Source organism: Haliotis rubra, unplaced genomic scaffold (genome assembly GCF_003918875.1).
Source record: "Haliotis rubra isolate DU_JTF1 unplaced genomic scaffold, ASM391887v1 Scf624, whole genome shotgun sequence".
In the NCBI taxonomy this organism is placed as follows: domain Eukaryota; kingdom Metazoa; phylum Mollusca; class Gastropoda; order Lepetellida; family Haliotidae; genus Haliotis; species Haliotis rubra.
Genome location: NW_025767329.1, coordinates 341,027 through 365,256, shown reverse-complemented (window position 1 = coordinate 365,256; position 24,230 = coordinate 341,027). Strand labels below are relative to the sequence as shown.

Below are 24,230 nucleotides of genomic sequence, written 5' to 3'. Positions count from 1 at the left end.
TATTTGGTGTCTGTTGTATTTAAACATTGGTGGCAGAAAATATTGTTTGGTAAGATACCACTTTCTCAAAAGGCAAATACATAAGAATTTTAGTGTTGTGGATTTATCCAACTAATGGAAAACTGACATGTATATGTGACTAATTGTTACATTGATACCAGGAAGACAGCAGACACAAGGATAATGATAATCGCCGGAGCAACCTTGCGTCGTGACTGTTACACTTATCTTATCTGAACTGAGTTCAAAATGATGCACTTGTGAGTTATTTCAAGCCTCGCCCACTGATTATATCAGGGTGATCTGATCGGCCCATCGTTGAGATCTATCCAGGCCTGTGGTGGGGTAGCCTAATGATTAAAGCGTCCACTCGTCAAGCTGAAGACCGTTCGATTCCCTACATGGGCACTATGTGTGAAGCCCATTTTTTGTGTCCCCGCCGTGGTATTGCTGGAACATTGCTAAAAGCGGTGTAAGCTCTGGCCTGTTGTTTCATATTACCGTTCCAGTAATATGTCTTGTTATTATTAATGGCAAAGGACTGTCTTGGTCTGGGAACAGGGGTTTGCCACAAGATGTCAAGACAGGGGGTATCCTTGTCTTACTGTGGCATGGTATTTCAGTGCGGTAGTCCCACAAAACCGTTTTTCACGCATGCACATATTCTTGAAAACGGCGTTAAGTCCCTGTTACTCTCTGAATACACATAAGTTTGATAGACACAAATTCCTTTTAAATTGAAAAGGAACGTTAACCTCAATAAGATAGATTCAGAACCTGAGGAAATCTATACTTGCTTCATTTAGGGCTTTAGCAGTGCAGAAGAAGAAGTCTGTCGCAGACTCTGAACCGCAATCTAAGTCATTCTTAACCTCCCTGGAGTTCAAAGGTAGTTTAGACTAAGCATACAATTTCATATGAATATCCCAAAATTATTCATGACCCTATCTATGTGTTTATATATATTCACATCAAAATACGGGTGGTCAGGCTCGCTGACTTGGTTAACACTTGTCATCGTATCCCTATTGCGTAGATCGACGCCCATGCTGTCGATCACTGGATGTCTGGTCCATACTCGATTATTTACAAACCACCACCATATGGCTGGAATATTGCGGCGTAAAACTATTTTCTCCGAATAATGGACCTAGTTCCGGTTTGATTCATAAAAGAGTCTAGCTGTCCGTAAATATCCCCATTGTTACAAACGGAGAGAGACCGCCTCCGTGGTGTAGTGGTTAGAGCGTCCGCCCGGAGAGCGGAAGGTCGCGGGTTCGATCCCCGACCGCGTCATACCAAAAGACCTTAAAATATGGTACTTGTTGGTCCCAGCCTGGCGCGCGGCATTAATGGGTACAAGAAGGACTGGTCGGCTCGGAGTCCGTATACTATGTCTGAGTGGGATAGTCATGCTTCACTGCGGCATGGTATCTCGGTGAGCTAGCACTATAAAAACCAGCTTCATTCTGGGCTAGTACAATCAGCCGTACATATACACACGCATGCACGTCGTCATATGAGCGAAATATTCTCAAGCACGGCGTTAAACCCAATTTCATCTCACCTCACAAAAAGAGTGAGTTGGGTTTTACGCGGCTTTTAACAATTTCACGGATGGAACACCAGCAATGAGCTTCACACATTGTACCCAAGTGGGGAATCGAACCCGGATCTTCAGCGTGACGAGCGAACGCCTTAACCACTAGGCTACCCCCACCGCCCCTGTTGCAATCGGAAAAAAAACATCCTGAAGTGTACTGCACATTCAATACCAAGTTGAAGTCAAGAACCATATTTAAAGGCAACGTTTTTGGTTTGTTGTATGTATTTAGATGAACGTAGCCTCGAGAAGAGATGCCTCGACTCAGGCCTTCTCGTGGCCAACCGAGATGAAGTAGATCACGTGTGGCGTCAGCGTCAATCCCCATCGGCAATACCGGCATGCGGAGAATATCGCAGCCTACGTGAGGCAGGCCTACACGCCAGACGTCCAGCAAGCACATTGTTAACTGCGACTTCAATGTCGCCAGGTGCTTAGAGTTTTGCTGCGTAGACTGGTTTGGTGGGGTGCAATGAGATGATGTAGGCCATCTCCCACAATCCCAGGACAAACCATATCCGCATTCAGGGCTACCTAACGCTACATCAATCATATCCTGCGGCTTAATGTCATCCGTGTCGTCGACAACGCCAAGCCTCCCAACCACACAGTAAAGTTGACGTCCTCACTTGACCCTCCAGGGTGCCGCTGTACCAAACAACCGTAGTGCTAAGACTGTCGTAAGTCTATGTTGAGGTATGGGACTTAAGATCACCTTAGCCCAAAGATTGTTTTATTCAATATACCCTGAACGCCAGACTTTAAACCTAGAGAAGAGTGTGATGAGATAGATAGACGGCTACGACACGGCCACAACCACAGCCACAGAAACAGCGTTCATCCGCAGGAAGTGTCGCTGAGTTCTCAAAGCCGATCAAACATACACGTTATAAGACTTCTGGTGACCTTGACCTTTCACTTTGTGAAAAAGACGCTTGGTTTAACTGAGGGCCACTTTACACAATTTAGACTTTCTGTTATTACAAAATCTTGTAAAAGGGAGTAGTTGAATCGAGTCCAGTCTTTATTTAGATAGTAAACGGTTATGGTGTGAACGAAAACATGGCCGGCAATAATCCGAGGCTGGGCTGATGGGAACATAAAATGTATATTTTCCCTGTATTTCCAATAGAGAGCGGTCGTGAAATTGGTGTTTTGGCCGAAGTTGAAAACTGTTCGCAGTATGTGCAATATAAAAATGGTGTGATCCGTAGATGGGGTCGTGTAATCTAATCAAAACACCGACCAACACTAAGATCGCTGTGAATACGACACTGCCTTTATCAACGATTTCGAACTTTGCAACACATTTACGGGCACGCCTTCATTGTGTCCGATCTGGTGACATCGGCCACCACGTTATAGACAGTGATGATAACATGCAGTGGATAGACATTAATATGGGATGTGAGCGAGGAACGACACCCTAGGTATGTTCAACATTATGAAACTAAGTTGATCAGACGTAATGAAAGTCTATGATTTGTATTTATTTTAAGTATTTATTTATATTTTTATTGTACCGGAGCTCAGAAAAAAATAAACGGAAAAACATGCCCCTTTCTACCAAGGGAGCAAACTGAGGTGAGGTGAAGAGGTATTTTACGTCCCGTTGAAGAGTAGTAGTAGTAGTAGTAGTAGTAGTAGTAGTAGTGGTAGTAGTAGTCTCAACCAAATTTAGAACTTTACAGTTATAAAATTGAAACCCACAATGGCAGCAGTGTGTACATTATCATGTAAATAGACATATAACATACACCAATACTGTATTGTAGATCGATGCTCATGCTGTTGGTCACTGGATTGTCTGGTCCAGACTCGATTATTTACAGACCACCGCCATATAGCTGGAATATTGCTGAGTCCGGCGTGAAACTAATCTCACTCTCCTCCCCTATTGATTACAAATTCCCTAGTTTGACATAGGTACCTCAATCAGGCGTTTTACCAATTCATTGTTTTATCCCATTGATGCCGGGCACAATGATAAGATAATACCCACCATACGTCAAAGTAAATTGATTTGAAAAGCGAAATGGAAAAGTTACGACTTGTGATCTAGTACTACACCCATCTACAACTGCATCTGCAGAGTCTGTTTTGAGCGAGGGGACGGTGGGGTAGCATAGTGGTTAAAGAGTTCTCTCGTCACGCCGAAGACCCGGGTTCGATTCTCCACATGGGTACAATGTGTTAAGCTCGTATCTGGTTTCCTCCGCCGTGATATTGCTGCAGTATTGTTAAAAGCGGCGTAAAACTAAACTCACTCACTCGCTGTTTGGAGAAAACCAAGTCGAAGATAGTGCTGGGTTGTTAAAATAGTTGATTAACCGATTTTTGGTGTAAACTGTGGGATATTTTGTAACAGTATTACGCTTATGAGAGTTATACACCCACCAGAAGTACGACCTAACAACGTGAAGATATGTAATCAAGTGTTTATTTCGAGTGCAAATGTCAAGTACAATTCCCATATTTATGGATAGTTACACATGAAAGAAAGTACTGTAACACGTAACACCCCATATTTTTGTCTTAATATGCCATAATTAACCACAGCAAAGGAACTTACTTAGACATTATGTTATTTTGCTATCTGGATAACTGACCCTCAAAGAATTTACATGGCCCATCTAAACAAAAAAAGAACGAATAAGTGTAGTGTATCCAGAGAAGCAAAAATGGCAACATAAATTGACGCATTTTGCTGCGTTGATAACTACAGTCCGTTTGAGACAAAATGATACCGATGAATTGCAATCTAACACAAAACAAATAGACATAAAAGAATCAAACCAAAGCGGAGTGCAATAAAAACAACAGACCAACTCTAGAAAGAAATTGCATAATTTTTGTCACAAAGTAAAAGAGTTGTTCAAGAAACGTTCATCATTTATTTTTGCGTTTTCCAAGTTTGTTACAAAGGCGCAGTGGTAACAAAAGGAACAGCGCGAAAAGCGAGATGCACGTGCGTTAACGTGGATGAGGGGTTGTGTCAAAATCTTGGTAGTGAAATAAATAGAGACTGGAACAACTACAATGTGGTCTTTTGAAGCAAACAACACTGAACATGAAAATCATGTTATACTATTACCTTTATCATTACGTTCGCAAAACTTTCTTGCAGTACTTCAGTTAAACATTCCACATTAAGGCTCTATATCATGTATGTCTCTGTAAACCATTTGCATACAGCCACACACAATAAAAGTATGGTGAAAAAGCAGCTAAGACGATGATGAAACCTTCCAGTCAATATATCACAATATGTATTGCAATATCTCTCAAATTATTGCAATATATCTCAATATGAGAATCAGTGCAATATTCAGGTCTACTGTAATAAGTCTCTTTAATTTGACTAAAACTAAATATTAATCGTAATATAAAGGTATATTCATTCAACAGTTGACCCTGACGTTGGTTGTCGTTCGAACAGCTGTAAAGCAGTCAGACCAAGGCCTGAATACATTAATTTTATATCTGTTGAACCCTAGCTCCAGTAATGAATATGGAAATTGTACTTAAGTCATGCCCACGAGGTGATTGTATGTATCTTCACATAATTAGGTGGTACATGCTCTGAAATGGTTCTCGTGTATGCTTAACTGTCATATCAACTATCCTGACTACAATACTTCACAAATGCAGTTGTACGTTGATGTGTGTGTAGTAGAGCATAATATAAGGCGTCACTGAGAAAGGATACGTATTTCATTTAGATATACTAAAAACCCTCTTAATTTTTGCAGTTTGATTGGGGAAGCATCACAGCTATTACACAGACAGGTGTCCTGTCATCTCAACAGTTTGTTGAAAGAAACGAATAACCTCCTTCCAGACAAAAAGATGAAAACAACTATCTTAGTTTTGGCTATCTGTTTTATCGGACTCGCATCTAACACAACCAATACTGGAACAAGCCCAAACCTAACATCCGGTGCAACTGCACCCGGATCAAGCCCAGGACCCAGGGCAACTGCACCCGGATCAAACCCAGGACCCAGTGCAACTGCATCCCCAAAACCCACATCCGGATCAAACCCAGGACCCAGTGCAACTGCATCCCCAAAACCCACATCCGGATCAAACCCAGGACCCAGTGCAACTGCACCCGGATCAAACCCAGGACCCAGTGCAACTGCATCCCCAAAACCCACATCCGGATCAAACCCAGGACCCAGTGCAACTGCACCCGGATCAAACCCAGGACCCAGTGCAACTGCATCCCCAAAACCCACATCCCAACACCCAGTGCAGCTGCATCCCCAAAACCCCAGGACCCAGTGCAACTGTGCAAAACCCACATCCGGATCAAACCCAGGACCCAGTGCAGCTGCACAAACCCAGCATCCCCAAAAAACTGCACATCCGATCAAACCCAGGACCCAGTGCAACTGCACCCAGATCAAACCCAGGACCCAGTGCAACTGCATCCCCAAAAACCCAACACCCAGTGCAACTGCATCCGATCAAACCCAGGACCCAGTGCAACTGCATCCCCAGTGCAACCCACATCAAAACCCAGGACCCAGTGCAACTGCATCCAGATCAAACCCAGCCCATCCATCTGCCCACATCCGATCAAACCCAGGACCCAGTGCAACTGCATCCCCAAAACCCACATCCGGATCAAACCCAGGACCCAGTGCAACTGCACCCGGATCAAACCCAGGACCCAGTGCAACTGCATCCCCAAAACCCACATCCGGATCAAACCCAGGACCCAGTGCAACTGCACCCGGATCAAACCCAGGACCCAGTGCAACTGCATCCCCAAAACCCACATCCACCCAACACCCAATGCATCAGATCAAACCCAGGACCCAGTGCAACTGCATCCCCAAAACCCACATCCGGATCAAACCCAGGACCCAGTGCAACTGCATCCCCTGAAACCCACATCCGGATCAAAACCAGGACCCAGTGCAACTGCACCCGGATCAAACCCAGGACCCAGTGGAACTGCATCCCCAAAACATACATCCGGATCAAACCCAGGACCCAGTGCAACTGCATCCCCAAAACCCACATCCGGATCAAACCCAGGACCCAGTGCAACTGCATCCCCAAAACCCACATCCGGATCAAACCCAGGACCCAGTGCAACTGCATCCCCAAAAACCACATCCGGATCAAAAACCCAGGACCCAGTGCAACTGCATCCCCAAAACCCACATCCGGATCAAACCCAGGACCCAGTGCAACTGCATCCCCAAAACCCACATCCGGATCAAACCCAGGACCCAGTGCAACTGCATCCCCAAAACCCACATCCGGATCAAACCCAGGACCCAGTGCAACTGCATCCCCAAAACCCACATCTGGATCAAACCCAACACCCAGTGCAACTAAATCTCAAAAGCCCAAATCAGGATCAAGCGAAGGAAGCAGCAGAAATGTTACATCCGGATTAGCCCCAGCACAGCCTACAACAGCAACGACGATATTAACAACTCCTCCCCCTACAATCCCTTCGCATCCTGGTAAGGCATTCTTCTATAATCTCTTGAGGTTTTGATGATTGATTTTTTTCCCCAGATGCATTGCTTATTGGGTTTGTGTTTAACGCCGCAGTCGGCAATAGTCCCGGTATTTTATGGCGGTGTTTCAATATTCTAATCTCTACCAAACAATCCATTCAGGCAGGCTGACCATCAAATAATTTGCCGAAGACGTGGATTCGCTCTGGGCCGCAGAGATTGATCGTATTGGAAATGGAAATCTATTTTTCTATAAATGCTTACTTTGATGAATCGGGTAAAATCAGAGCGGGTAAAATCAAACAATACAATGACTATTGTAATATTTTCAGTTAAAAGCTGAGGCTTTTTTTCCCCCAAAAGACCATATTTTATTTATTACAGAAATTAAATTAGTTGGCCAGAAGAATAAAATGCAGCTCTCGGAATTTTAACTTCATTCGTAAAAACGGTTAAAGCCTTCGCAATGTGTGCAACACATGTCTGTGTCCCCCGCCGTGCTATTGCTAGAATATTGCTAAAAGAGTTGTAAATCTAACCTCACTACTCACTCTCAGTCACTCACTTAGGCACTGACTAAACTGTGGCCATTGGGGGTGGCCACCTCAGTATGTGTATCACCTACGTAACTTCGAGGATTTCCAGCTCTGATCAATGTGACAAAAAACTGTACGGTTCGGCTCACTCAATAGAGGGTACCTTTTAGAGATATGTACCATATTTACATATTACAAATCCAATTACACATTTTGAGAGAGCATGTCAAAACACAGTTAAAAGAAATTTGAATTTGTAACATGTAACGTAAGCGTTAAATCCAACAAGAAACTAAACAGATACGACATTTAACATAATTTGTATAGAAATGAACGCTTTTCAATATGGCTTCAGTTGTCGCCATATTAAGATAAGATTATTAAGATATAAGACATGGTTGAAGTTGCCATCATTAGGTCTTATAAATAATACTGGACTCACGATACTTAATTCAGCCACGGTACCGGGGAAAATACGGTTCTGTTTCGTATTTCCATTCGTGTGAATTTATCAGTATTTTCATCTGTACTTATGGCTGGGTACGAATATACCCTCATCCACATTAACAAATAGGTCACCGCGAGATTTTAGTGTCTGATTTGTTGACCAAGGAGTGCCGAATAATCACAATAAAAAACGCTCCGGTACTTGTTTTGTCAGTATACCAATCTGTTCATCCGTTTCACATTGAATTATCCATTTAATTACTTCCTTTACGTTAAAAATATGATCAAACTTTTCGATTAGGGAATATTTATGATATAAATGAGATATAAATATGTCTACTCTCTTTTTTCAGAAAGGGCAACTTTCAACCTTGATTTTTCTCTGAAAATTAATGCAACGTTTTCCGAAGATCTAGATAATAATACTTCAGCCATCTATTTAAACTACTCAGCTGCATTTACGAAGGTGGTAAGTAGGTGGAGAAAATTTTTACTGGTCGACAAATTTGTTTTGCATGTTTTCTTCGTCTTCTGTGCTTGGGCATTTCCTCATATTTAATATGTTTGGTTTAACGCCGCTTTGAACAGTATTTGAAAACCCGAAGTGATGCAGGTTGACGGGTATGACAAACCTGGCAACCCAGTCACAGCCAATCAGACATTATAGGTTCCTGGTACTGACAAGGGACATAATTTACAAGTAGTGACAAGCGGACCACCCGTGTGTCCCTATTCTTATATAGATGGTATAACGTATGTAAATTTACATGAACGTTAAACGTTAATCCCTACCGATTGTGTCACTTGATGCACTGAATACCTTTTCAAATAAACTGGGTCCCCACACTAAACTGGTCTGGTATTACGATATACTGAGTCAAAAAAGAAACTTCACATTCTTTCTTCAGGGCACTATAAAAGAACAAGAGATGGTAAGATGGTTAAATTGTTATTATTTCATTGCTGAGATCTGTGTGATGTACTCGATACACTGACAGTGCCATAATCAGTTCCATTAGGCTACACCGCCGTTCCAAAACGGGTATACAGAATGTCAAGTCACAAGAATAAAAATGCGAAATTTCTCAGTTCAAAATCGTGTATGACCGCCCCGCGCATTCACCACTGCCAAACACCGTCTCCTCATCGACTGCCTGATGCTTGTGAACACGTGGTTGGGGATTCTGCGCCATTGCTCTTGCAAGGCAGCGCCAAGTTCCTGCAAATTCTGAGGTTGGTTCCTAAGACCACGAAGCCTTCTCCCAAGTGCATCCCAAACGTGCTCTATTGCATTAAGGTCCGGGGACCTCGATAGCCAGTCCATGACGTTGATTCCAGCGTTTTGAAGGAAATTTCGTGTCAACATCGCGGTATGCGGCCGAGCATTATCATGCTGGAACTGTAGACCTGGGCCATGAGCCGCCATGAAAGGAACGAGTTCAGGGGTGAGCACCTGGTCGCGGTAAGCAGCAGCTGTGACGTTTCCACGGATGACCAGAAGTTGGGAACGGTTGTTCCCACAGAAAGCACCCCACACCATGCAACTTCCTCCGCCCCCGAATCTGTCGACTTCCTGTACACAACATTGGGCATACCGTTCACGACGTCGTCTCCAGACTGTATGCCTGCCGTCCGCGAATCTGAGGGTAAACCTGGATTCATCGCTGAAGACGACTCGATTCCAGTCTCTCTGGGTCCATCGGAGGTGACGTTAGGCCCACAGCAGACGTTGACGTTGATGAAACGGCGTCAATATTGGCCCACGATATGGACGTCGAGAATGGAGATTGGCAGCCCGCAACCGATTTCGAATGGTCTGTGAGGACAGTTGACCTCTAAACATCTCAGCCCTGGTTCGTTTAGCCGGCAGAAGTCTGTCACGTAGGTGACGTAGGACGATTTGACGGTCTTCTGCTCGTGACGTCACACGTGGACGACCCGACCTTGGGCGATCAGAAGTGGTGCCAGTTTGTTGTAGACGACCTCGCAAGTCATACACAGTACGACGGCTGCATCCCATTGCTCTTGCGACGTCAATAACTGATCTTCCCGCTTGCAACATGCCAACGGCACGTTCACGTTGCACATTTGACAATCGTGGCATTTCAAGTACCGTTAGAACTGTGGTTTAAAAGTGGTTTTTCAGTTCTTGAGACCAATGCAAACACGTGCATATGAAGAAAACTTCGATGCGAAGATCACGTGATCGACTGCACGTGCAAAACCTGATTTGGCACTAACATCATTTTCACGACGAATGGATGGGTTTGAGTGGGTTTTGCTAACATATTTCTAGAGTCGAAAGATAGGGATCCCATTTCGGATACATAGATGTATCATCAGAGAAAACTGATTCATTATTTTTCAAATTACATTTTGTGAAGTTTCTTTTTTGACTCAGTATAGACAATAGCTATGCTATACAACGCTTGTGAAGAAACCTGGAAAAAAATAAAGGAACACTTGTGCTTTCATGTGATCCCATATTTTTTTCCCTCAACATTTGACACTAGCAATATATTTGCCGATTAGACTGCATATTGTCGTTGTCTTCCATTATGCTAAAGTGAAAAAGTATCAGTATATAATTTGGAACCAAAGTACCATAATTATATTAAGATTGTTTTTCTGCAAACACCTATGTGGAGTACTTTGTACTTTGACTGCAGTTCTTTGTTTGCATCAGATGAAAAAATAATATTGCTCAGATCCCCCCGTCCCCCATCCCCATTTTATAAGACTGCAGACCTTAAGAGGTGACAGCAGGTAGTTAATCTGTGCACTTGGCGTTTCAGATTTCACATGCCTTTGTGGATGTTCCTGGTTTCAGACACATAATTATCAACGAGTTTCGGTAAGATCAGCTGATATATATCTTGCCCGAGGATCCAGTTGAGACCTGGTCTTCAACCCATGCTTCTCAGGCGACTAACAGGATCAGATAGTCAGGCTCGCTGACCTGCTTCATCCGTTTCATTATCAACATCCAATCTTGTAGATCGATGCTCATGGTGTTGATCACTGGACTGTCTTGTCCAGAACGCTCAGCAATATTCCTGCTATATGAGTGAGTGAGTGAGTTTAGTTTTACGCCGCTTTTAGCAATATTCCAGCAATATCACAGCGGGGGACACCAGAAATGGGCTTCACACATTGTACACATGTGGGAATCGAACACGGGTCTTCGGCCTGACAACCAGCTATATGACAGCGGTCTGCAAATAATTGTGCATGAGTTTCGATCAAAGCAACTGGGAACCGATCACATGTGCCAACCAAGCCAGCGAGCCTGACCACCCGATCCCGTTAGTCGCTTCTTACAAGAAGCATGGTTTGCTCAAGATCAATTCTAACCCGGATTTTCTGGGTTTAATACACCTTCTAATAGATACGATATGAGGTATGATATGTTATCCTATTTCTGGTACATATGATGTAATGTAATGGAATGTAACTTAAAATAATTATGCTATGACATGATGGAAAATTGAGTCTGGTGAGGTGAAACAGTGTAAGACGAGAGAATGAGCAAGATCACAAGGTCATCCAATCCATATTTTCGTCAGTCAGTACAACCTTTTCCCCTCATCTTATAATTTTAATATGCGAGGAGGAAAAATCACAGTTTACAGTGACGGAGAGCGTTTCAAGTGAAATCGTCAGGCTATTAAATAGTTGGTATTTTAACAGGAATGGATCCATCATCTGTAACTACACAGCTGTGATCGCAGCCACAGCCAATGCTGCAGAAGTTGTCGGGAACATCAGTGGTTCCGTGAAAAATACGTTACAGCGTGCTAACGTGAACGGCTATCAAGTAAATAGCAAATATCTCGATGGGACATTAATCATGGAACTTGCTGCTTGTAAGTACAGATGATGAGTGTTTATGTTTGTTTGTTGTTTAACGCCGCACTCAACAATATTCCAGCTGTAAGGCGGCGGTCTGTGAGCATCGAGTCTAGACCAGCCAATCCAGTGATCAACACCATGAGCATCGACCTACGCAATTGGGATACAATGACATGTGTCAACCAATCGACAAGCATGGTCGGCTAAAGTCCAATTCTACCCCGGATCTTCACGGGTCACAAATTGATGAAGCAAAAAGGTATAGTGGCAGCTATATATAGGTGCGGCAGTGTGTTTAGACCGCTCTCAATTGAAACACATGTAGTCTCAAGACAAGACAAAATATTATTTACAGGCGCGAATAATGGCAAATATCTGGTGTTCGATTTCGAACTGAATTAAATCACGATGAACATCATCATCGGAAACTCGAACCCACGACAAACGGAACTTCGACACCCTCAGACCAATATCTTAAATATTTGTCTTTCAACGATTCTCAAATACTTGTTTGGCGATGGTGTAGCCTAGTGGTTAAAGCGTTCGTTCGTCACGCCGAAGGCCTGGGTTCAATTCCTCACATGGATACAATGTGGGAAGCCCATTTCTGGTTTCAAGCGGCGTAATACTAATTTCATTCTATACTTTAATTTGATTTCAGCGGAGACGTTAATGTTATCTAGCTGCAATGCGGAGGGTATCTGTGGACATGTGCAGTCCATTTCTGGTGTGCCTGGATTGCTTGAATATTTCTAAAAGCGGTTTAAAACTCACTCACTCAATACTTGGATTTCAGCGAACAAGTCAATGTCATCACGCTGCAAAGCGGAGGGTATCTGTAATATCGGCTACAATTGTTCTGACCTCAACAACAAGGTCACATGCACCAGTAATTGTAATGGCATGGACTGTGGCGATCACGGGGTGTGTCAACTCAAGGCAGATGGCCAACCTATATGCAGGTGAGCTGTTAAGATGTAATTATTACAGAAGATTTGACAGAGCGGGTTATGTCGTGTTTCATCTTTTTCGCCGAAATGATAGTTATATCATTTTTACATGACAAGGGTCTTGAATATCTATCCATTGTTATATGTGGGGTAACCTAGTGGTTAAAGCGTTCGCTCGTCAAGCCGAAGACCCGGTTTCGATTCCCGACATAGGTACCGTGTATGAAGCCCAGTTCTAGTGTCCTCCGCTGGAACATTGATAATACTAACCTCACTAAACTTCCCTTCCCATAGTGCAGCGTTGATAGACCACCCTGGCTCCATTGCAGTTTGTCTGATGTAAGGTGAGGTGAGGTGAAATTGGGTTTAACGTCGTACTTGAGAATATTTCGCTCATATGACGACGTGCATGCGTGTGTATGTGCGGCTGATTGTACTAGCCCAGACTGAAGCTGGTTTTATAGTGCTAGCCCACTGAGATACCATGCCGCAGTGAAGCATGAATACCCCACTCAGACACATTATACTGACTCCGAGCCGACCAGTCCTTGTTGTGCCCATTAATGCCGAGCGCCAGGCAGGGACCAACAAGTACCATATTTTTGGTCTTTTGGTATGACGCGGTCGGGGATCGAACCCGCGACCTTCCACTCTCCGGGCGGACGCTCTAACCACTACACCACGGAGGCGGTCTTTGTCTGATGTAGGGAAAGGGTTCTCTAAATAACCTATTGGCCAAATCACTTGATCCTCGGGTCAGTGTTCGGAGTGCAGTAAGGGGGTTAATGTTGTTAACACCGTGCCTAGCTGTACTGACTTATACGGATCTGTCTTTAGAGGCCTGGGGATTTTTCAGGCAATGGGGACAATAATGGCTTATCTACCCCTGAATCAACTTGGGGTGAAACGGTATACCGTAATGCAATCCAAAAATTCGGTATTTTCGGTTTTCGTGCCGTCTTTTTATTAATCTTTTTAAACCTTTTTTTAAAATGTCTCGAAATCGAATCATTTTGTCAAAATGTATGCATTTCTGTAAGGTTTAGCTCTTTTTGTCAATTTTCTGCTTTATGATCATAAATTGTCTCATATACCGAACCGAAACGGACCGAATCGAAGGCTTTGTACCGCAATACGTGCCGCACCGTGGTAAGAGCGTACCGTTTCAACCCTTGAATCCACACACCTCGCCATCTTGACCTGATACTAGAAACAACGAGAGAGTGTGGATTGTTAACCTGTGGCAGGGCGTTCCTTAACAAATATATCCGATGCTCGATTATACCGATAATAACCTATACGTTTTAATTATAAGGTTTTACAATGAATTTTAATGATCGTAGATTGGTCTTGTTTGTTTTGTTTAACGCCGCACTCAGTAATATTCCAGGTATAAGGCGGCGGTCTGTAAATAATCGTGGTAAATAATCGTGTCTGGACCAGACAATCCAGTGATCAACATTATCAGCATCAATCAACGCAATTGGGATACGATGACATGTGTCAACCAAGTCAGTGAGCCTGACCACAAGATCTCGTTGGTCGCCTCTTACAAAGAAGCATGGGTTGCTGAAGGCCAATTCTGACCCGGATCGTCACGAGTCTTCGTCCTGGAAGCGACTTTATCATCGCAACCTCAACACCAAATTTGTCTCTCTCATAAGTGTAATGTCATTGGACAGCTATATTTAGCAGGGACGTTCGAACACAGTTCAAAACGAAGATACAGTTATGAGTTGGTCCAGGGTAAAAATGAAATATCGAACGGAGGGACAATACCAATCAGATACAAGAGAGAAAGATATGCGATTGGGTTACCACAAAATTTGAACATCTGTAAATATATTCTCCAGATAAATTTCCACGGAAAATAAGTGAGTGAGTTTAATTTTAAGCCGCATTTAGCAATATTGCAGCAATATCACGGCAGGGGACTCTAGACATGTGCTTCACACATTGTACCCATGTGGGGAAGCGAACGCTTTATCACTAAGCTACCCCACCGCCCCGGAAATCAAGAAGTATCGTTACCTTCATTTCAGATGCAAAAAGCACCCAAAGTACGTATACGGTGGGGACAAGTGTGAGATCACAGGGGAGCAGCTGCTACTGAAGTCTGAATATATCGCCGCCATAGCCGGAGGTGCGGGAGGTGGTCTCGTTCTCATACTGGTCATAGCTCTCATCTGCACATGCGCCAGGAAAAGGAAAGCTCAAGAAAAAGGGTATAGTACTGAATCGTAATGATCAGCATCACAACACATGTTAATGGTTCTTATGTTAGCTTCTTAATTTGTTTGTGAAAAAAAGACAATTTGGTAAGTTCTTTGAGTGGCGTTTTAGAAGTTGCTAGTACAAGCAGCCGCACATACACATACACACGCATGCACGTCGTCTTATGAGCGAAATATTCTCAAGCACGACGTAAAACCCAATTTCACCTCACCTCACCTCATTTACACATTAGAATGAATGGTAACGACCTTGAGAAATTTCATTTAATAAATCCTGACCCTTACAATAATAACGAAATATCGCCGTTATTGATAAACAAAAATAGTTTCTTATTACATTGTATTTTTAAAGTGAAAACAAGGCATTGTAGGCTGAGGAATATCACATATATTAAGGTCAGTAAGTTTTGATCACATGGTTACAACCCGGATAAGCGTTGTCTGTCAGGTGACTCCAAGCGCCAATAGTCAGCGTGCAACGTACCGACATTCCATAAAAAATGTTGGAAAGCGCACATAAAATCGCGAAATCATTATCACCAGCAAGAACTGAAAGAAAAGCGTGCACGTGTAGTAATATCACCTAATTGTACACACAAATGTATCCAGTACGCCCATACATAGAACAGAAATAGAAAAATATAGCGCATGCTCAAGGGCTGACAATAACACTCGTTGTATTAAACCCCTGACAAGAATTTAGAGGGTCATGTAATTAAAGTAAGTATCAACTCCAACTGCACAGCACGCTACATCATCCCCTTACCATGCAGGACCCTCATGTCTTTAAAGAACTTTAAAATTAAATATTAGGGTCCCCTGGACCCTTGCTTTGTTAATCGAGGTAAGACCCGTTTCAAGCGCTGTTGCTCGAGAAGCGTTTGATGCTCCATATTACCTCAGATCACTAAATATGGCTGACATATACTTATTTTTCTCAATGTTTTTGTTTTCAAAGTGACGGTCCACTGCGTGCTTATGACGAGGGCACCGAACAACATTGGACCTCCAAACTGGACGACCCGAGGGAATATTATGTAAAATACAGAACTTAATATTATTTCTATTTCCGTCAACGATAGAACTCATTCCGATGTATCTGGTGTAGCCAAAACCCAATCAGGTTGAGACTGAAATCTCCGTTGAATTTCCTGACCTGAGTAGGTCCCTTGTACCCTTGTCTCAGACCACAATAAGATTTCTTCTTTGCCATCTATAGAGACATACCAGTCCACCATCATCAATACCGGTCGAAATCACTACTATCGCATGCTGACAAAACTTGTCACTTTAGCCGCAAACTATCGGCCGATTTTGCAGTAACCACTGTAAACTATGATAGCCGGTGGTGTCCAGCCGGAACACACAAAACAGCCTTAACCTTGGGGTGAAACCGTTGGGGGCTGGAGTCAGTACCATGTGCAGATTGTGGATTATAAATATTTGGCAACAAAGAATAATGTCTGGTCAAACTCAAGGGAGGTAACTGTGGCCTTGAGCCAGCAGTGTTTGCACAGGGCGATGAAATGGATTGGGTGTCTGGTTTGGTAACTTGATTTTGGCTATATACATTTTGTTGTATTTTCTGTTTCTGTTACAGAACCAGGCGTATGAGAACATTCAGATGGACCAACTCCCAACTAAACGTAAAAACACCAGCGTGGACGAGGAGCCTGTAAGTCGACATATTGTGATAAGTTTTGTTCGCATGGGTGACAGATGTTTTGAAGCACGTTGGCAGTACACAACGGAATTCCTGTTTGTTGCTTTGCGTGTGCTGTCATCCAGTCCCATAACAAACCATCCATTAGGCCCATTTCAGTCTTACCTAACAGACTAGCCGTCTCGGTCAATGCCGCCAAATAAACATGTATAGTTTCCTTAGGGGATAATTTGCGAGCCACAAGCGTTTCTAACTAAGACCACCGATCAGTGGGGTTGACGTATTTGACCTTAAACAATTTGTCCACTTCGTCGAGATGAAGGAATGTCTTTACACCACATACACGCTGAATCCTTTACAAAGAGTGGAAAAACTTGAATTTTATGTGCGACAGTCCATTTTGAAGTTAGTAAAGTGAATGAAACGATCAAACCATTCCGCAGAATGAGAACTATCTTTTCCTGTGAAATGCTCTGGCATTAAAGTGGAATCCCCCATATTAAAGTCAGGGGCAGAACTGGAACTATTGCCAGCTCATGGCAAATTTAAATTCTTAAACCTCATGAGAAGGAGATGGGGAGGGGTCCAGGGGAGCAGATGGAGGGTGAGACGGTTGTTGTGTTATGCCAAGTCGGGCTGAATTAGTAAAACTTGTAGAACTGATGAGACGAAATGAGAACAGATTGTCAAATGACGTAGATGTATCTGAAGCGTTTGTTCGAGACATTACAATTCCAAATAGCTTGAGAGAAAATTGCAGATAACATATCCCAGCCGCGAAAAGGAAACCTACCGCCGTCAAACGTCAACGCGAGTGAAAGAAAGGATAGAAACGACCATCAGAAAAACAGCAAAGGGGATCGTCTGAAACATTTTGTTGAAGACTCCACCCTACAACAGTTACCTAATAATATGGCCGTTCCACATTGTCAGGGGTAGTGTTGGCTCAACACATGTTTGCTTGGTCCGTCAGGGGATGCTAAGTCAAGGAGTGAGGGGTCGGACGACCGTGACTCCTAACTAGCAGCATTGCATTCATATACTGGTTCCCGTGCATACAGTGAATACCCCAACACCAGGCTCTGTACTCACATAGGTTTACTCGATCCCTTTCTTCATGACAAGGTGACTCGGACTGGACAGGACAGGACAGGACAGGACAAGCTCTTTACCAGACATGGAACTCCACGATCGCGATACGAACGTCCTTCTGACTTTGTAACCCGCACCACTTGCTAGTGCAGTTGGTATCTTTTTAAGGTGTTCGAGCCTGCTCCGCCCTTGTCACATGTCCAGATACAACATTTCTGATTCGTTTAAAGTTACATCATTCCATGGTCTCATGGCGTACCTCGTGATGTGAGACCCGTGAAGGTCCGGGTTAGAATTGATCCTCAGTAACCCATGCTTGTCGTAAGAGGCTACTAAGGGGATCGGGTGGTCAGGCTCGCTGACTTGGTTGACACATGTCATCGTATCCTAATTGCGTAGATCGATGTTCATGATGTTCATCCCTGGATAGTCTGGTCCAGACTCCATTATTTACAGACCGCCGCAGTAAAGCTGAGTGCAGCGTAAAACTAAACTCACTCACTCGTGTTGTGAGAGTTAATGTAAACTACTCATCGGTGATTCACCGTTAACTAATACTGTAAGAGTCATTTAGATTATGTTATATATCCCTTGATTTATTCCTAAGCAGTGATAGTATAAGTTCTATCACGAAATAACCGCAATTCTCAAGAATGGGTATGTTATACATTTCTTGTGAAAAAAAGATGCATTTGTATTGACTGAGTTTGGTTTTACGCCGCTTTTAGCAATATTCCAGCAACATCACGGCGAGGGACAACAGAAATGGGCTTCACACATTGTACCCATGTGGGAATTCGAACCCGTGATGAGCCAACGCTTTGACCACTAAGCTACCCCACCGCCCCATGCATTTGTAACCTTATAACGCTATGTATCGCAGCTGTCTCAATAGCCGGACCGTGTGGAAACCATGATGCCATACTGAACCATGCCACAAAAATACATAAACTGATTTCGGGTTTTGTCCAAAACACAGGTTATCAGTTTGTTACCAAGCATTAGGCCTGATACTTTTAAAAATATTCAGGCATCAAAGTTTGCATTTAAACAGGCTTATGTCTCAACATGATGTCACTGTGGTTTGGTTGTACAGTGGGTCAACACAAATATATGAAGACTATTTACTACACATAGCTGCGTGTAGGTTTAAACTGGGAAGGTTATTAGCATGAGACCAGGGACTACTATTTATGGGAAAATCTCGAGTATTCGTGCCGACGACAAGTGGATGCTGTGATGCAAATTTCCACATGGAATTTTCGATGTATCAACATGCTATAAAGTCATTATCGTTGCGAATCATAGCAGACAGCCAATGACCTTAGCACTCATGTTCCCGTTACACCAACAAGCTGTAAGTTTGATAAAGTCACCTAGTTTATTTAACCAGTGTAATATCATCATTTCATGAAATATTTCATAAAACTGATAGCCTTTTACATTTTTGGAAAAATATCTTTAATTTTGGTCTAAAAATATTTTCCATTTTGTTTTGTTTTCCAGTTCTCCGTGTATCAACCCTCTAATATTTCGAGGCCGATAACTAGAGCGAGCGCCGAGTTCGCTTCCTTCATGGACGAGGGATCAACAAATGTGATTTATGCACACCCCATCAAGACTCGAGCCGACGCCAGTTACGCCAGTCACCATGACCACGATGGACGCTACAACAGAGATGAAGATGCAAGACGTGACGCAGGGCACGTTCCAGCTGCTGTTCAGGCCGGCATCCTCAACGACGTCCGGAGACACGACAGAATGCGAGAAGACCACGACAGGACCGGTGCTGAAAAGTCCTTTGACTCTAACCGCTTGTCAAGTGCTGTCTCGGGGTTTTATGCTAATGTCAAGGAGCACCACCGTGAAATCATTTCTGTCACCGAAAATACTCCCCAAATGCAAATCCAAAATCCCTCAATTAATCGTCAGGAGCAAGACGGCTATCCTTCACGTGACCATCTGAGGCGCGACGACTCTCCTTCGTTTCATCGTCAGGAGCAAGACGTCTATCCTTCACGTGACCATCTGAGGCGCGACGACTCTCCTTCGTTTCATCGTCAGGAACAAGACGACTATCCTTCACGTGACCATCTGAGGCGCGACGACTCTCCTTCGTTTCATCGTCAGGAGCAAGACGTCTATCCTTCACGTGACCATCTGAGGCGCGACGACTCTCCTTCATTTCATCGTCAGGAGCAAGACGACTATCCTTCACGTGACCATCTGAGGCGCGACGACTCTCCTTCATTTCATCGTCAGGAGCAAGACGGCTATCCTTCACGTGACCATCTGAGACGCGACGACTCTCCCTCAATTCATCGACAGGAGCAAAATGCATTCCGGGGGCAAAATGGCTATATTCCGAAGGACAGAAATCTGGAACGGCTCCATCGGGAGGAGCGAATGTCGGGCCGAAACCACGGGAGACACGAGAGCTTTAGAAATGACAGACGGAGCTTCCGAGAAGCCGACCGTGTACAACAAACGCCTGTTCCTTCTCCCAAACCTCGTCCTAAGACGTTCGGGGAAATGCGGCACCCAAACAATTTCATCGTTGACCCTGAGCCAGACTACGGCATGGAACACGACAGACGACGACTGAGCCAGGACAAAGAATCGAGGGATGGAGGACAACTCTACAGAAGCGAGAGTCTGGGGAGAGTCAACGACAGCGCATTTGCCCGAGATTTGCAGCGACGTGGACAGGAAATAAAACGCACTGAAGGTCAAGGTGCCAAGGGCAGATTGAGGGAAACCAGGGACAGACGTGGACAATGGGAGCACTCAGACCGCCGGAGTGAGAACTGGTCTCGCCAGGGACGGGATGGCATTGAGGTAGGACTATGTTGGGGGAGTGGTAGTCTGCCTCACGGTCCCTGAACCACATTTTCCCTACTGCCTAGCCCTCTCTGCAATGCTAAAGCTCTAAATGACGCAAGTCGGGATCCCTGAGGCTCCTTTTCAATTTAAATGGGTTTATGTATTAACATCAAAGTTATGTATATTCAGTGACTAAGCGTTAGTCTAGGGGAGCGGCAAGGCTGTTGTTGGTTTGTCTGTTTGATCTTTAAAGCGGCATTAGCAGTATTTTAGCTATATGACAGTGGACTGTAAATGGTCGATTCTGAACCAGACAACCCAGTGGTTGATATCACGAGCTTCTATCCATGCATTTAGGATATTAAGATTTTATTGAGTAGAAAACTGGTCATAGCCAATTTCAAGTCATCCAGTTATACAACTCGCGATCAACTTTCATAGAAACTTTTACTTAAATGCAGGAATAATGAAACAGTTCTCTTTTCAGGGACGCCGTTTTAACCATCATTTATAGGACAGGAAGTCGGAGTCTCCACTGTGGTAGCCATACCCAGGTTATGCAGCAACGATTTCGGTGCTTGAGGACCTAACTGAACCCCTAACGTCACCGGGACACCGAACACCCTAACGTCACCAGGACACCGAACACCCTAACGTCACCAGGACACCGAACACCCTAACGCCACCGGAACATCGAACACCATAACGTCACCAGGACACCAAACACCCTAACGTCACCAGGACACCAAACACCCTAACGTCATCGGGACACCAAACACCCTAACGTCATCGGGACACCAAACACCCAAACATCACCAGGACACCAAACACCCTAACGTCACCAGGACACCAAACACCCTAACATCACCAGGACACCATACAGCCTAACGTCACCAGGACACCAACACCCTAACGTCATCGAGACACCAAACACCCTAACATCACCAGGACACCGAACACCCTAACGTCACCAGGACACCAAACACCCTAACGTCATCGGGACACCAAACACCATAACGTCACCAGGACACCAAACACCCTAACGTCACCAGGACACCATACACCCTAACGTCACCAGGACACCAAACACCCTAACGTCATCGGGACACCAAACACCCAAACATCACCAGGACACCAAACACCCTAACGTCACCAGGACACCAAACACCCTAACATCACCAGGACACCATACAGCCTAACGTCACAAGGACACCAACACCCTAACGTCATCGAGACACCAAACACCCTAACATCACCAGGACACCGAACACCCTAACATCACCAGGACACCTAACACCCTAACGTCACCGGGACACCGAACACCCTAACGTCACCGGGACACCATACACCCTAACGTCACCAATGAAACCGAACGCCCAAAGCAATCAAAACAACCTCGTCGTCCGACGTAACAAGAACACCCACCGCCCATAAACCATGAACAAGCACAACGTGACAACACGCGAAACCCTGAATAACCCGACTCTGGTGACCACCCGAAAACCCACAACTTGGACACCCTCGGTATCTAAAACACCTTCAATTGGACGTCACCCAGCACACTCCAAACTGCACGACTCCATCAACGTTGACCATGCCGTGGCTCATTACATAACAATAAGTATGTTCGCCTTTCGTTTAACGAGAGGTTTTAGACCGTTTATTTGCCCTTTTAGTTTTACGCTTTCTTCTTACGTCATATTACTCACGATGATCAAGTGCATTAGTCTTATAAAGACAAACCTTCTTAAAGGTATACTTCCATCACTCCATGTCTTTACTCCTTGCAGTTAAATAGATTCTGAGTCAGCTATTTTGCCAATCTATTGATTTTACATAAATAGATGCATTAATGCATTATATTTTGTATCTGTCGGCTTTTGTGAATAAGGAAATGCTAATTTGAGAATTTACAGTGATACTACCAGCCAATAATTCTATTCCAGATTATTAGGTTGTTACTATGTTTGCAGAGGTTATAATAGTCTCGTCATACACACTAATCTGTTAGGAGCTTTTCAGGATATTTTCAAATACGCACAGTTCGTAGTCATGACAACGCTGAAATATATTCAGCATAATCAGCCATATGATTCTTTACACAAATTAAAAGCTGAAATATGTATATTTTCCATTGCCCATATGTGAAGTACAGCGGCTTAAAAGTGAAAGAAAAATTGCATACACCTGACGATATTCATGTTAAATACTCACATACTGTTTTTAAAACGTGAATATGTTATTGACCTGAACATGTACTCAGTTTAACCATTTGTATATTCATACAGAATTCAGACGCTTCTGGTTTTTTTTAATTTACATTTGTAAGCATTTGAATATAATTATATCATATATATATATATATATGTATTTAGAACTCAAGTTGTGGCTGTTGTGTATTCGTCCAGATAAGCAGGACAGGTTTGTTTGTTTGTTAGTTTGTGTTTTCACGCCGCAGTGAGAAATCTTCCAAACTATATAACTGCGTCTGTTAATATTCGTGCCAGGACCAGACAAAACAGTGATTGACATCATGACCATCGATCTACACAATTTGGAACCGATGACATGCATCAACCAAGTCAGCGAGCCTGACCACACGATACCGTTAGTCACCTCTTACGACAAGCGTGTGTCCCCGATCTTATCTTGCCCTATACCAACCAAACAAGACAGGTCAGTAAGACACAAATAGCCAAATAACCGGCAAAGACATGGGTTGCTGAAGATCAAGTCAAATTCTGATCTTCACGGGTTAGGCAAGACCTTTCAACGAAAACCCTGCACTTTCATATGACTTGTGTTCAATTCATGTTTCTTAGTTGCGTTTTGGGTTTCGTAACAAGGGTGATATGACCTCCGAATTACGCTATATTCATGACGTGTATTTGTAACATTCTAACAATTTTCGATTGTTATCACTTTGCGTTTCGGGTTTTCTCTCTATATTTTTGACATATTACTTTTATGTAGGCTGAACATAATACTCAGCTTGTGACAATATTTATATTGGTTCCATATTTTTGTTTGTTTAGTCTTGCATATTCAAGTATATATTCACATTTACATATTCGGATATCCCGCCTTGTACATGCTAAATATATAAAATCAGCGTGCGCCATCACATTAAAATGAATAATTGTATTTTCACTAATAAATTTTTTAAACATGTCTTATAAGTGCTTTGCTAGTCCTTCATTGTGCACTGGCTTAATAGGTTCGAGTGAGTGAGTGAGTTGTGTTTCACGCCGCTTTTAGCAATATCAGCAATATCACGGTGGGGACACCAGAAATGGGCTTCACACATTGTACCCTTGTGGGGAAACGAACCCGGGGCCTCGGCGTGACGAGCGAACGCTTTAACCACTAGGCTACCCCACCGCCCCTAATTGGTTTGAAATTGAATCCAATGATCTACATTTGTCATAAAACACAATACATGTACACCATGTTCACCGCGAGTCTCTTGCAACACGGACATTGTATAAACATGCCGATCGACGTACCCTACGTCAATCAACGTACTTTACGCGGCTCTATGTCGGCG

At 43.6% G+C, this 24,230-nt stretch overlaps 1 protein-coding gene across 1 annotated transcript; it reads left to right on the top strand.

Moving 5' to 3' along the window:
* Positions 1–5,687: 5,687 nt before the first annotated feature.
* LOC124256313 lies at positions 5,688–23,859 on the top strand. The gene is made up of 13 exons (XM_046690291.1): positions 5,688–5,805; positions 6,046–6,101; positions 6,229–6,379; positions 6,930–7,089; positions 8,423–8,538; positions 10,865–10,923; positions 11,760–11,935; positions 12,718–12,883; positions 14,914–15,096; positions 16,064–16,142; positions 16,706–16,780; positions 19,367–20,698; positions 21,171–23,859. Exons 7-13 carry the CDS (start codon positions 11,920–11,922, stop codon positions 21,195–21,197), a joined length of 1,878 nt encoding a protein of 625 aa, XP_046546247.1. The 5' UTR covers positions 5,688–5,805; positions 6,046–6,101; positions 6,229–6,379; positions 6,930–7,089; positions 8,423–8,538; positions 10,865–10,923; positions 11,760–11,919; the 3' UTR covers positions 21,198–23,859.
* The last annotated feature ends 371 nt before the right edge of the window (positions 23,860–24,230 follow it).